The sequence below is a fragment of the Panthera tigris genome, chromosome C1 (genome assembly GCF_018350195.1).
Source record: "Panthera tigris isolate Pti1 chromosome C1, P.tigris_Pti1_mat1.1, whole genome shotgun sequence".
NCBI classification, from domain to species: domain Eukaryota; kingdom Metazoa; phylum Chordata; class Mammalia; order Carnivora; family Felidae; genus Panthera; species Panthera tigris.
Genome location: NC_056667.1, coordinates 101758072 through 101770605, shown reverse-complemented (window position 1 = coordinate 101770605; position 12534 = coordinate 101758072). Strand labels below are relative to the sequence as shown.

The following is a 12534-nucleotide window of genomic DNA, read 5'->3' as shown; positions in this document are numbered from 1 at the left end:
TAGTTTGTTTTTATGTTTGTCTTGAGAAATAATACATAGCAGTGTATTGAATCCTACAATTGGCAGGTTCCAAACTGGGGTTCTTTTGTTGTGGAGGTGGGAGTGATACTAATGAATGTATGTCAGTCCTTGTTAGGGCATGTCCATGAAGAGTGGTTCTGAAATAAAGCATTGGTGGCCCCTGTTATCCTAGGAACTTAGTCTTAGTTTTATTTTTGATAAGCATATGGTCATTAGCTGGTCTTTGGCATAAATGTTTTTCATGTACATAGCTGGTATGTGGGTGCTTATCTACATGGGGATGTTATATTATAGAGGTTTGCAGGTTTGGGTAGATATCAGGCTTCACTGACTGCATCTCAACAGATGTAGTGAGTGGAAGGATGCTGGACTGCTAGATAAAAGACTTGTTCTGGTGCAGGCTTGGCCATCTTGACTTGAATGACTTTGGTCAGGTTCCTTATTTCTTTGAGTTGCAGTTTTCCTCTTCTGTAAATGGTGCTATTTCCAATTTGCATGCCTTACAGGGTTGTTGTAGGGATCAAATGAGGTCATTTGTATGAAAATGTTTTGTAAACTAGGAAGGTATTTTTATTGTAGCATTGTCTTAAGTCAGACGTAGCAGGGGCGAGAAAGCAAGAGTTGGGAGCTGACATTCTGATTTGTTTGGCCAGTGTTCACATTGGTCTTAGAATACTTGTAGGTTTGGGCGAGGGAACATGGATGGAAATCAGCTAAAAAATCCCTGACCTTTGGAAGTTGAGATGTTAATCCTAAATGCATGTTGCCAAGTCAGTACCAACTCCCATCTGTAGGGAGAGCAGATGTTTGTTACTCTCATTTTACTGGAAGGACACTGGCCAGCCAACTAACTTAGGCTATGACTGGCTACTTTCTGAAATTCACATCATTAGAGTTACATAAGATATTGTATTGTAGGAAGGTTGCTGATTTGGGTTTTTTTTTTTGTGTGTGTGTGTGTGTGGTGTTGGAAGGGCACATGTGGAAGCCTATTCTGTGCAGATTTAGGAACTTTTTCTACTTAATTCAAAAGTCATATCACAAAGAGAGGGAGGATACTTGATTCACTTGACATTTGTTTTTAATATAATTTACTGTCAAATTGGTTTCCATACAACACCCAGTGCTCCTCCCAACAAGTGCCCTCCTCAATGCCCATCACCCACTTTCCCCTCTCCCCCACTCGACATTTTTAATATAAAACATAAAGTATTTGAGACTTTCTATGGTAATTTATATTCAGGCTTATAGTCAAAGTGATTACAATGCTTTGGTTTTCATATTCTCGATGAGGTCATGTGTACTTTGGTAGGGAGGAGGGGAAATGTTATTTAATCACTAGCACTACCCTAATAACCACATTTGCTTAAATCCTTTGTCCCTTTGCTTGAACTCAGGGTTACTTGCTTTAATACTGGTTTTCCAAAGGACTTAATCCTGTTAATGTGATGAGGTGGTGGTGGGAAGGACATTCCCACTGGGCCTAGAGTGGTGTAACTGGTAAAACTCCCTTTTTAAATCCCTCTTGTTCTACATGAATATCACTCCCATGTCCCCAAAGTGGAATGAATTTTTACTAAGGAGAGTATTTTAAGAGAGATAAACAAAAGAGATGAAAATATCTCCTCTGCCAGGTCTTCTTGACCTTAGAAAGCTAGAATAAACTATCATTTTGCAGATTTTATTTTTGTCTTCTTTTGTGGGAAATTAGGGACTTGTTTATGTTCTCTTGGAGGGAGATAGAAAACTGGCCTGCTCCTTCAACAGTTTGGCTTTGAAAGCATTTTTCGAACATTTACCATATGCCTAACATCGTAGCTGGGTTGAAACTAGGTAGAACAGACATGGCATGGGTATTGTTCAGTCCAAAATCCATCTTTTCCTGGAACCCCCCTGGGCTGCCAGGCAGGAGAAAGGCGGCAAAGCAGATGGAATGGTGGTGGGTTAGGATATCTGCCTTTTTTTTTTTTTTTTTTTTTAAATTCCTCTAGGAAGTTGTGATTCATTCATAGGAGTTGAGGAAGATTGGGCTCCAGAAAGTCAACACCCCTAATAGGATTTATCCCCTCAATTTTAATTTAATATATTGAGGTTTACATTATTTCTGTAGCTCTTTCTGAGAACTCTGGACTAAAGCTGAAACAAGAGAAGTCTCTTGGCCTCTCTAGAACTAAGAAGACCTTCATGAAGGCAACATAAATTTTGGGTTTGCCAAGCCAGGTGTTGCTGCAAATGGAGAAACCTAGGTTTCCTTCCTTCTTAAAAAATAAACATGGAAATTTCAAGTTCTGGTATGGTCATTTATTAGTGTAGACAAAATTTTCTGCCTTTACTGCCTTTCTTTGGGCATCCACAGCAACAACTGGATGAGCAAGGAGGGCCATGTCCATTTGCACACCAGATTGTGACTGTCAGTGTGTGGGGCTGTTTTTGCTCCATAGAAACCTAAGTAGTCTTAGAGGTAAATTCTTACACTCACAGTAAAGCAGAATATGAGTAGTTGAAAGGTTTGTGTGTCAGAGGAGAGGGGTTTAAAGAGGACCTGATTGAACATTGAAATTATCAGCTCTTCATCAGACACCTTTAAGTGTACATTATTGTTACTTTTTTTCTGTTGACCCTGGGGCCCAAGTTATGTTGGTGTGAGTTGACATTGATCTGTGTTTGAAGAAACAAGTGAAAAGAAGGGAGTGATTGAAAATAAAACTAAATAAAAATTAAAGTTTGATGCTATATTACATGTTTTTTTCTTCCCTCAGTAGTTAATAAAGATTTGATATTTTCCTAGTGTCTACCTTCCTCTGTTCCAAGGTTGTTATCCCAGACATGTTCCTGGAAATGGGAATGGTATACATTTACCATCTCCACATTTAGACATTTCCTCACAATGAAGGTTTCTGTGCTTATCTGGAATATTCTGGGTAGGACCTTTTGAGCTCTTGGGTTTAGACAATTCTCAGTGATATGTGCAGGAGTTTTGAGTTGAATATTGTCCACAGGTGAGTAGTGGTTTTGGATGAAGATGTGGAACTTCTGTCACCCAGATAATAATGTAGAAATAACCCAAGTGTTGCGATCTTAGCTTCTTCAGGCCCTGGCTTCAGAACAGTTAGCTTAACACGTAGAGGTGCTTTATGCTGGACTCAGACTTTCTGTCATACGGTGACAGTTTACGGTGTTCTGGTGACTTGATTCTTGGGAGTAGCCTTCATTGCTACAACCAAAGCAATGTTTTAAAAAGGCTGCAGAAGAGATACCCATGAAGAAATCTAGGGTGTTCTCTGGATTTACCCCATTTGGTTTTGGGAATTCTCCATGATTTTATAAAATGTAACAGTCTCCGGTTTTTTCATTTTTATTTTTAACATAATTTTGTTCTCTACCTCTAAATTAACAAACAATAGAAATTGTCTGCTCCTTTTAAAAAGCTTTCTGAACAATTTAAGCTAAAAGAGCACTTTTGTTTCTCTTGGGTGGGTAGCAAGAAGATTATATATATTTATAAAATTCTTTTCCAGCAAGGGTACTTAAAAGCATGTATTTAAAATTAAGAGCTTTTAAAAAAAATGAAGCTGTATTTAACAAAATAGTCTTTAAAAAGCTTTAAAAAGGGAGCTTTTACTAAAAGCACAGGAAATTGGTGACAGGCTGAGTTTGTTTCTGATAACAGAACAGATATACATCATAGAACAGAGGAGGTAATAGAAGATATAAGACAATGGAATAACTCCTCAGATTGGCCTTTTTTGACCACTATATGTCACTATATATATATTTGTATAGAGAATAATTTAACTTCTAGATCTGATACAGCTTCTTCCTCCCTTGGGTTTTATTTTATTTATTTTGTATTTATTAAAAAAAAAATTGAGGGGCGCCTGGGTGGCGCAGTCGGTTAAGCGTCCGACTTCAGCCAGGTCACGATCTCGCGGTCCGTGAGTTCGAGCCCCGCGTCAGGCTCTGGGCTGATGGCTCGGAGCCTGGAGCCTGTTTCCGATTCTGTGTCTCCCTCTCTCTCTGCCCCTCCCCCGTTCATGCTCTGTCTCTCTCTGTCCCAAAAATAAATAAAAAACATTGAAAAAAAAAAAAAAAATTTAAAAAAAAAAAAAAAAAAAAAAAATTGAACGTTTATTTGTTATTGAGAGACCAAGAGAGAGACATAGAGAGACAGAGCATGAGCATGGGAGGGGCGGAGAGAGGGGGAGACACAGAATCCGAAGCAGGCTGTCAGCACAGAGCCTGACGTGGGGCTCGAACTAAAAAACCGCGAGATCATGACCTGAGCCAAAGTCAGACACTTAACTGAATGAGCCACCCAGGCGCCCTGCACCCCCTGCACTTGGGTTTTATTATACTGAGATCCTGAATGAACCTTTTGGATATATAAATCCTGTAATTATTTTGATCAGTGTCATTTTCCAAAGGGTTAGATGCTCATAGTGAAGAAATACATCAGGTCTACTTTGGATCAGATTGGTGCTTATTTTTCTGTGGATGTGTGTTAGTGAATCTACTTGGGGAAAATGGTACTATATAATGAAAACATATGATCTTAGCTTACCATTCACTTGGAATTTTTATTATTATGTTTTCTGTATTTGCTGTTTAGATGTAAATTACTTTGGCTTTTGTTCAACTCATTTAAATTAATTCATTTTTTTAAAACTTTATTTATTTATTTATTTATTTTGGGAGGGAGGGGGACATAGAGGGAGAGAGACAGAATCCCAAGCAAGCCCTGCACTGTCAGCACAGAGCCTGACGTGGGGCTTGGCTCACACTCAAGAACCTGTGAGATCATGACCTGAGCTGACACCAAGAGTCGGACGTTCAACTGACTGAACCACCCAGGCACCCCTTAAATCAATTCTTCACCATAATACACATAGCTTAAGATTCATGGGGAAGAGTGGGGGAAGCTGCATCTTTAATTCATGCAAATGTTAAGGCAGGAACTTCCAAATATGTTTAGTTTTGTGAAGATTAGAAAAATAAGGTTCCACTTCCTCAACTTCTCTTCCCTGTTAAAGGCCAGGAAATTTGCACCATTATTTCCTTCTCATTTTACTTTTCTACTGCTTATACAAAATGATATCAGAATTAGGCACAGTCACATTTGGGATCACTATGCTTGTTAAAATTGAGGCCTTAGAACATTTTAAACACAAGTTGGGTGTTGACTTGTTGGCTTTGTTAATAGGTTTTGTGTTAAAGATAGTACATTGAATAACTTGAGTATTGACTATACCTGCTTACGGTTCTAGCACTGGGCTAGGTCCCAGGTAGACAAAGATGAGCTAATTGTATCTTAGGGAATTTGCACAGAGATGAGGGAGAGAGACAGGTGAGCCAGCACTTAAAAAAAAAAAAAAATCTACCTAGGATGTAATGGGAGCACAGAGGGTGAACATCTAAATCAGACTGGAGGGTCTCTGAGGGCTTCTTAAGGAAGGTATTGTTTTATCTATGATTTGAAATATAGGTAGGAGTAAGCTAGATGGATAAGGAAGAAAGGGAGGGGAAGTATTTTCCAAGTGAAAGACTGCACGTGTGTGGAGAAGTGATTATTAACAAATTGGCCACATCTGATTTATAAATATATTTTTATAATTATTCATTTTATTTACCTCATAAATGAAAATTTTTCTGCAGTCTTTAAGAAGACAAAAATAAAAAGGTAAATAACAATGCATAGTATATGTCAATATAGCACAGCAAATATTGATGGATTTTGTTTTTTGCAGTGAATCTAATAGTATAAAATAGACAAAATTGGCATTTTTAAAATAAAAGATTATTCTAGATTCATCAACTCATTAGGATGGTTATCTTTATAAAATGAATATTACATTAGTAATGTCAAAAACACCCTTATGTAATTTATTTACTTATTTATTTTTATTAAAAATTTTTTTTTAACGTTTATTCATTTTTTTTTAAATTTTTTTTTAACGTTTATTTATTTTTGAGGCAGAGAGAGACAGAGCATGAACGGGGGAGGGGCAGAGAGAGAGGGAGACACAGAATCTGAAACAGGCTCCAGGCTCTGAGCTGTCAGCACAGAGCCTGACGCGGAGCTCGAACTCACGGACCGTGAGATCATGACCTGAGCCGAAGTCAGACGCTTAACTGACCAAGCCACCCAGGCGCCCCTAACGTTTATTCATTTTTGAGAGAGAGAGTGACAGAGACAGAGACAGAGAGACAGAGACAGAGCATGAGTGGGGAAGGGGCAGAGAGAGAGGGAGATACAGAATCTGAAGCAGGCTCCAGGCTCTGAGTTTTCAGCACAGAGCCGGATGCGGGGCTCAAACTCAAGACGCAAGATCATGACCTAAGCTGAATTCGGATGCTTACCCGACTGAGCCACCTAGGCGCCCCCCCTTATGTAATTTATAACTTCAGTTTCTGTTGGTTATATTTTCTTAAATCAAGGTATACCTCTTTTTGAAAAGTAATACTATTTTGCTATGAACTCTATAGCCTAAGCCTCAATCTTTATGGGTCTGGTATTAGCATCTCTTAAATAGGAAACACATTTTCTATTAGATGATACCTGTAAAGGACATAGAAATCCTTGTAACACTATCAGGAAAATAAAAACTGGTATCTTCCTTGTTGTATTTATTTGCCTTTTACTCAAGACGAATTTCAAAGAGGAAGACAGATGTTTCTCTACTTTGTTTTTATTTAAATGTACCACTTGGGATTTGAAGCTTCTGCACTTCTGTTTGTTTGGATTTTTTTTTTTTTCATGGCTTGATCCCAAAAAATGGAATAAAAAGTTTAGTGGAAGTTTGTTGTTTGAAATCACAGGGTGCTATGAGAATTATTGCAAATCCCTGATGTCTCTCTGTCTGCCCTCAATTCTCCTACTTTTGGTAATAATGCAAGCAGTCATTTTGGAAAACTTTGCTTTGTTCATTTTACCGGGTCTCTTCTAGACACCATGTGCCTGAAGCAGCAGCAGCAGCTAGCTGTAGCCAAGGTCCTAGGGCATAAACTCAGAGGACTTGTCTCTCAAATGCTGGTACTCAAAATTTGCATAAACGTTAAAGAGAAAATTCAAAAGGCCGTGTATACCTTCTCTTCACATATTTTAGGAACCCCACCCATTTAAGATATTAAAACGGCTTTTGAGTGAGCAGTGGATATAAACACAAACAGATACCACACTGCAGACCAGTGGAGCAGGATATGGAAAAAAAAAATCATGTGAGATAGACAACAGAGGCTTATTTGAAGAGGCTACAAAGCAACAAGTAATGCCAATTCACAGCGATTACATGTTAATGCAACAAGTGAAACACACTGAAGGCTGCTCAGATTACAACTGGCTGGGGTGCAGACTTAATTACTCATGTTAGAGATTCGTAAAACAAAGGGAGGCTTTTAAACCAATGATATGTAGCTGGCATGATACCGAAAAGCCCTGGAAAACTAGGCAGACGCCTAGACGAAATCTTAAGGAAGATTTCATCAAGTCAGGATACCTTGGGCCAGTCCCTAAATGGGCAGATTCCTGAAGCCCTGGACCTGGTCAAAATCAATGACAGCTTATTCTGTTTTTTTGTAGTATTTATAGACAAATAAGGCCAATAAACTTGAATCGATTCTAGAACCTTGTCTGGACTGAGTTACACAGTGCTAAACAACAAGGGTTTGGGTTGTATTTCTTAGCGGCTCTTTTTAGGGTGGTCCTGAGATTGATATGAAGAGGGTTTGCTAAAGATATAAAAACAAGTTTTATTTTGTTTGTATTTATCTCAGAGTCATTTGGGTAGATCACATTCTCTTTGCCCCTACCCCTAACTTCCCTTCATTAGATTGTATGGACTGTGAGGATAGGAATTGTTTCATTTGTTTGATTTCCATGCAATGCCTAGTAAAAGGCCATGCTCACAGTAAGTTCTTCAAACAATAGTAATAGAACCATGTTAAAATTGAAAGACATTTTTGCTCATATATAGTGTGTACCTTTAGTGAGTGGCTTCTTATTCCTGCAGTACTATTGCAGTACTATACCTTTTTTTTTTTTTTTTTTTTTTTTTTAAGCAGTGACCTCTGCTTTTTCTTTCTTTTCTTTTTTTTGGTGGTAGTAGTAGTAGTTCAGTATGTCTTTTATTAGATTGTTATTGATGGCAACTGGGAAGAATTTATTTCACCTAATGATATTACATCCTAAATTGCCTGGGGCTCTTCTATTTTTCTAGATTTCTCAGTATGTTTAAACTAGGGTTTGATTGATATAACAAGTTTCCCTAAAGGCACCATTTATCATGCATTTAGTTACCAAGAATTTAAGTACCTACTATGTGAGCTAGGTTTTTTTTGAGTTCTTACTTATGTATCAGGCATTGTTCGAGGCTGTTTAAGTGGTTAATTTATTTATTTCTTACCAGGGTTCTGAGAGATGATTTTACAGGTGAAGAAACTGAAGCACAAAGTGGATACAGAGACAGATAGTAAATGGTGGAGCCAGAATCCAAGCTCAGATGCTGGTGCGTTAAACTATATTGCCTCAAATAGATAGAAAAGAAGAAAGGTCTTCTACCCTCTGGGAACTTAAACATGGACAAGCAGAGAGAGAAGACCGTATAGAATTAAGGGCTAAACTGTGAGTGAGTTATCAATGTCTTAAGACTCGGAGGCTATGAGGGGGAGGCAGGAGGTGGGCTGGGCCTCCAAAGAGTGAGTAGAGTGTAGATGGTGGAGGGAAGTGGCAGCAGAGGAAGCTGAGAAGCAGGTAGAGGCCTGGAGGGCAGTGGTGATCCGTCCCAGGGAGAGACTGCATTTACTGTGGTGGGAGGGCACTGGGCAGGGAAGGTGGACTGCAGTCTTGAAGGCGAGCCTGAAGGTGTAGACTGGAAGACGTAAGAAAAGGCCTGTCCCTGGAAGAAGTGTGAACCATGGCATTGTGTGAAGGTACTGCATAGACCTCTTGTCTGGTTCTTCTGAAGCCAAACTGAGAGTAAGTTCTGAGAATTGAGTAGAACTGAAAGTCAATGTAGATTATAGAGTGCTGGACCAACACTTTGCAAGGGGGGCTTCTGGGAGATTGGATGAGGTTAGAGTAAAATTCTTACCATTTTGGGGGAGCTAAGAGAATGGATATCTTCAACCTGTTCTAAAAAGGGAAGACTTGAATAGATTTATATACACATATGTAAAAAAGAAACCTTTCACTCACTGGAACATTTTACAATCGTCACTGTTTTCAAACACAAATCTGATGGTGTCATTGTCCTTGCTTAAAGCCAAGCAGTACTTGCCTTCACACTTAGACCAGAAGTGGGAGTCTAATCCCTGCCTGCCTCTTACCACTCTCTGCCTTGCTAAATAGTCGCTAGCCACGTGCACCTGGAATACCAGTCTCATTCCCATCTCACGGCCTTTACACTTGCTCTTTCTCTGTTTGGGATTACTCTTTCCCACATCTTCATGGTTCTTTTTCATTTAAATCTTGGCTCAAAGATACCTTCTGAGAGAGGCCTTTCCTAGTCACCCTATCCAGCCTTTGTAGTTACTCTGTCTCCCAAATCCAGGTTCTGTTTCCAACAGAATCTATCACTTACCACTGTCTGAAATGACATTATTTATTTATTCATTTATAATCTCTCTTTCCCTTTTCACAGGGACAGGGACTTTATTCTGTTAACCGTGGAATCCCTGAATTTGGGCTGGTACCTCATGGAGTAGATGCTTTGTAAGTGTGTTCTCAGCATTAGAAGCGTAGTCCCCAAATACATTGCCCAGGAAATGTGTGAAAATTAGAAATTGGTGTCTAGATTTTGTATCACATTGCCAAGTGATGGAATGATAAAAATGAAATCTGCTTCTCCTGTTTTCACCCCTTTTTGGCGGGGAGGAAGGCATGCATGCACACACATACAGTATATGAGATTGATTTAAGTCAGCAGTATTTATTGAGTGATCACTGTGGCTTAAGATGAAAATTTTGGAAAAAGTTACCCTTTTTGTGAGTGACTCATTTCTCTGAGTCTACTAAGACATTAGTGTAAGCATCTGTTCTGTAAATGGGGTATGATAGAGCAGTTTGTTTTTTACTCTACAAATACAAAGGTGCTTTCAATTTCACTGTTAAATTTAAATGTTTTACATTGGAAGAAGAGCAAATTGAATTTTGAAATGAGATCTTTCCTGGTCTCACTGCAGTTTTTTCAAATTATCAAAGTTTTAACTTCTCTTTGAATGGCACATAATTACACTATTCATTTACAGATTACTCCTAAGCCAAGTCATGAGTCTCAAATTTTACTTTATTTTTCTTTTGTCTATTCAGGCAACATCTTACTGTCTAGATTACCTGAGACCTCCAGTGGATTGTATAGCCTTAGAGGATTCCTTAAAGTTCTCAAAGTATGGTTCCTCAGACTTTAACATCACTATTACCTGGGAACTTGTTAGGAATGCAAGTGCCCAGGCCCCTTCTAGACCTCCTTCATCAGAAACTGTGGGGCTGGGGTCCAGCAGGCCCTCCAGTTGACTCTGATGCGCACTTTGAGCACCATGGCTTAGTAAACGTTAAAGGGTCAAGGTAGTGTGATCCTAAAGATTAGCCAAATGGCATTAATTTTTAGCCCTGTAAGCCCACCTCCTTTTTGGTGACTGAATTTGATTGGTTCACTAAGGCTAGGCTGTAAAGTTATTTGCTAGATGGATTGCCACATACTGACTTTGGGTTGTTTGTGTTTCTCTGAACTTGTCACTGTAATGATTTGCCAGGACACTTAATAGGAACAGACTGTAATTTTTTTTTTGCACCCGTGGCTTTCTGAGTCATGGGTGGCTAGGTCCTTAATGTCCTTCTGCATAGATTTCTTCAGGCACCAGGTATGCCATTCACATACTTTTGACGAGGGAGGTGTCACTGTTGGATCGCAGGAGACCTTCAGAAGCATTTAGTCCATGCCAGTGTAGTTTACAGGTAGGGAAATTGAGCCCCCGTGAGGTTGTGCTGTACTTGCAGTAGTACAGTAGGCGAGTGCTGGAGGCAGGATTTCAAGTCTCCCCTGCGCCAGGACTCCTGCAGGGGGAGGACAGGGCTGCAGCTTAGCCCGCTCCCTGCCTGCAGGACATTCCTTTCCTACTGACAGGTTTCTTTTTTATTTAAAGAAAAAAAGCAAATAGAAAAAAGTCAGGAAGTTCTCATTGAAACTAATAAAAGTGTCTAAAGAGAATGAAAAAAACAGTTTGAGAACTTTGGTATGGAGGAAATAACCTGACATTAACTGTTTTAATTATAGTTGTAGCATTGGCCTTATCAGTGTGGGAAGAGGGAGCATTTGAGCCCTACAGGGAAGTGGGATATGGACAACAAGATGACCCTCTTCCTGAATCTGTCTCTTCAGGCTGCAGCTTAGTGACTGTGTGATCCCAACGGCTGCCATAGAGATGGGGCTGGACTCACTAAGAGACCTGGGTCCCGGGCCCAGCACTGGCACAGCTAGTGTGGTGTGATGCTCCACGAGGAGGTCACCTCACCTCCTTGGCCTCCACTTTCTAGTCAATGGGTCTAATAATACCTGTTCTGCCTATCCTGAGAAGAAAAATGCCAGAGGTTGGGAAGCAGTGTATCACAGAAGTTAAGAGCACAGACTCTCTTGTAGGATCTAGACTCGCTAGGTTCAAATTCTGCCTCTTTAACTCACTGGTGTGGCGGTAGGCAGGTCACTTACCTTTTTTGCGGAACTGTTATAATGAAACTAACTTCTTCATAGGGTCGTAGGGAGCATTGAATTAGTCTGTGCAAAGTGTTTAAAATAGTATCTGATATTTAGTAAGTACAGTGTGTTAGCTGCTATGGTTATTACTATTTTTAAAATATTATTATTTTAAGGGATGAGATTTCTGTAAACATGTCCTCAAATGGTTCCATCCATTGGTCACAGTACTGGGAAAATAGAGGGTTCTTACTCAGTAATTGTTAATGGAGTTGTTGTAACATGCAGCTTGTGCCTGCCCGCACCATGAAAAGAAGCTGATTTTGATGCCCAAGCAGGGCAGGCCTACAGCCTCTGATATTGAGCAGTTTATTCAGAGAGTACTATGGCTGGAGGAAACTCAAAGGTGGAGACTTCTCAGTTTTGCTTTCAGGTTTATAACCATCCTAGGAAATGGACATCTTAATAATCTTCCAGAAAAATTAATTAACTTCAATTTTGATTTTTATTGTTTGGCTAGGTTGCTTTCTGACTTGCCTTTCCAATTGTTATTAGGATTCATGATAAGGATTTTGGGGATGAAAATTCCAACTCTGAAAGCTAAACAATCAAGGTATTGTAGTTAACCAGCAAGTGAGTAGTAGACTTTGGGTAGCCTCCCTTCTCTTCGGGCTGAAATCAATGAAAGTTTCTACTATTACTGTTTATTTCTGAGTAGTCTGTTTTGGGGAGGGATTGTGGTGGTGAAACGCCTTTTTGTTGCCTTATAAAAGGACTGGAGTTTAAGAATTTGAAAGTTATTGTTTTATCTGCATGTATAAAACTTTAA

The 12534-nt window shown here is 39.4% G+C and overlaps 1 protein-coding gene across 2 annotated transcripts in view; it reads left to right on the top strand.

Annotated features, from left to right (window-relative positions):
- The window catches only part of NOTCH2 (notch receptor 2), a 163821-nt gene that overhangs the window by 28125 nt on the left and 123162 nt on the right, over positions 1-12534 (top strand). Inside the window, exon 1 of one of the 2 annotated variants that reach the window (XM_042993904.1) lies at positions 8093-8522. The exons of the other annotated variant lie outside the window; for it this stretch is intronic. Coding sequence (XP_042849838.1) covers positions 8435-8522 — 88 coding nt within the window. The 5' untranslated portion in view covers positions 8093-8434. Of the gene's footprint in view, positions 1-8092; positions 8523-12534 lie in introns of those variants that run through there. 2 annotated transcript variants of the gene reach the window in all.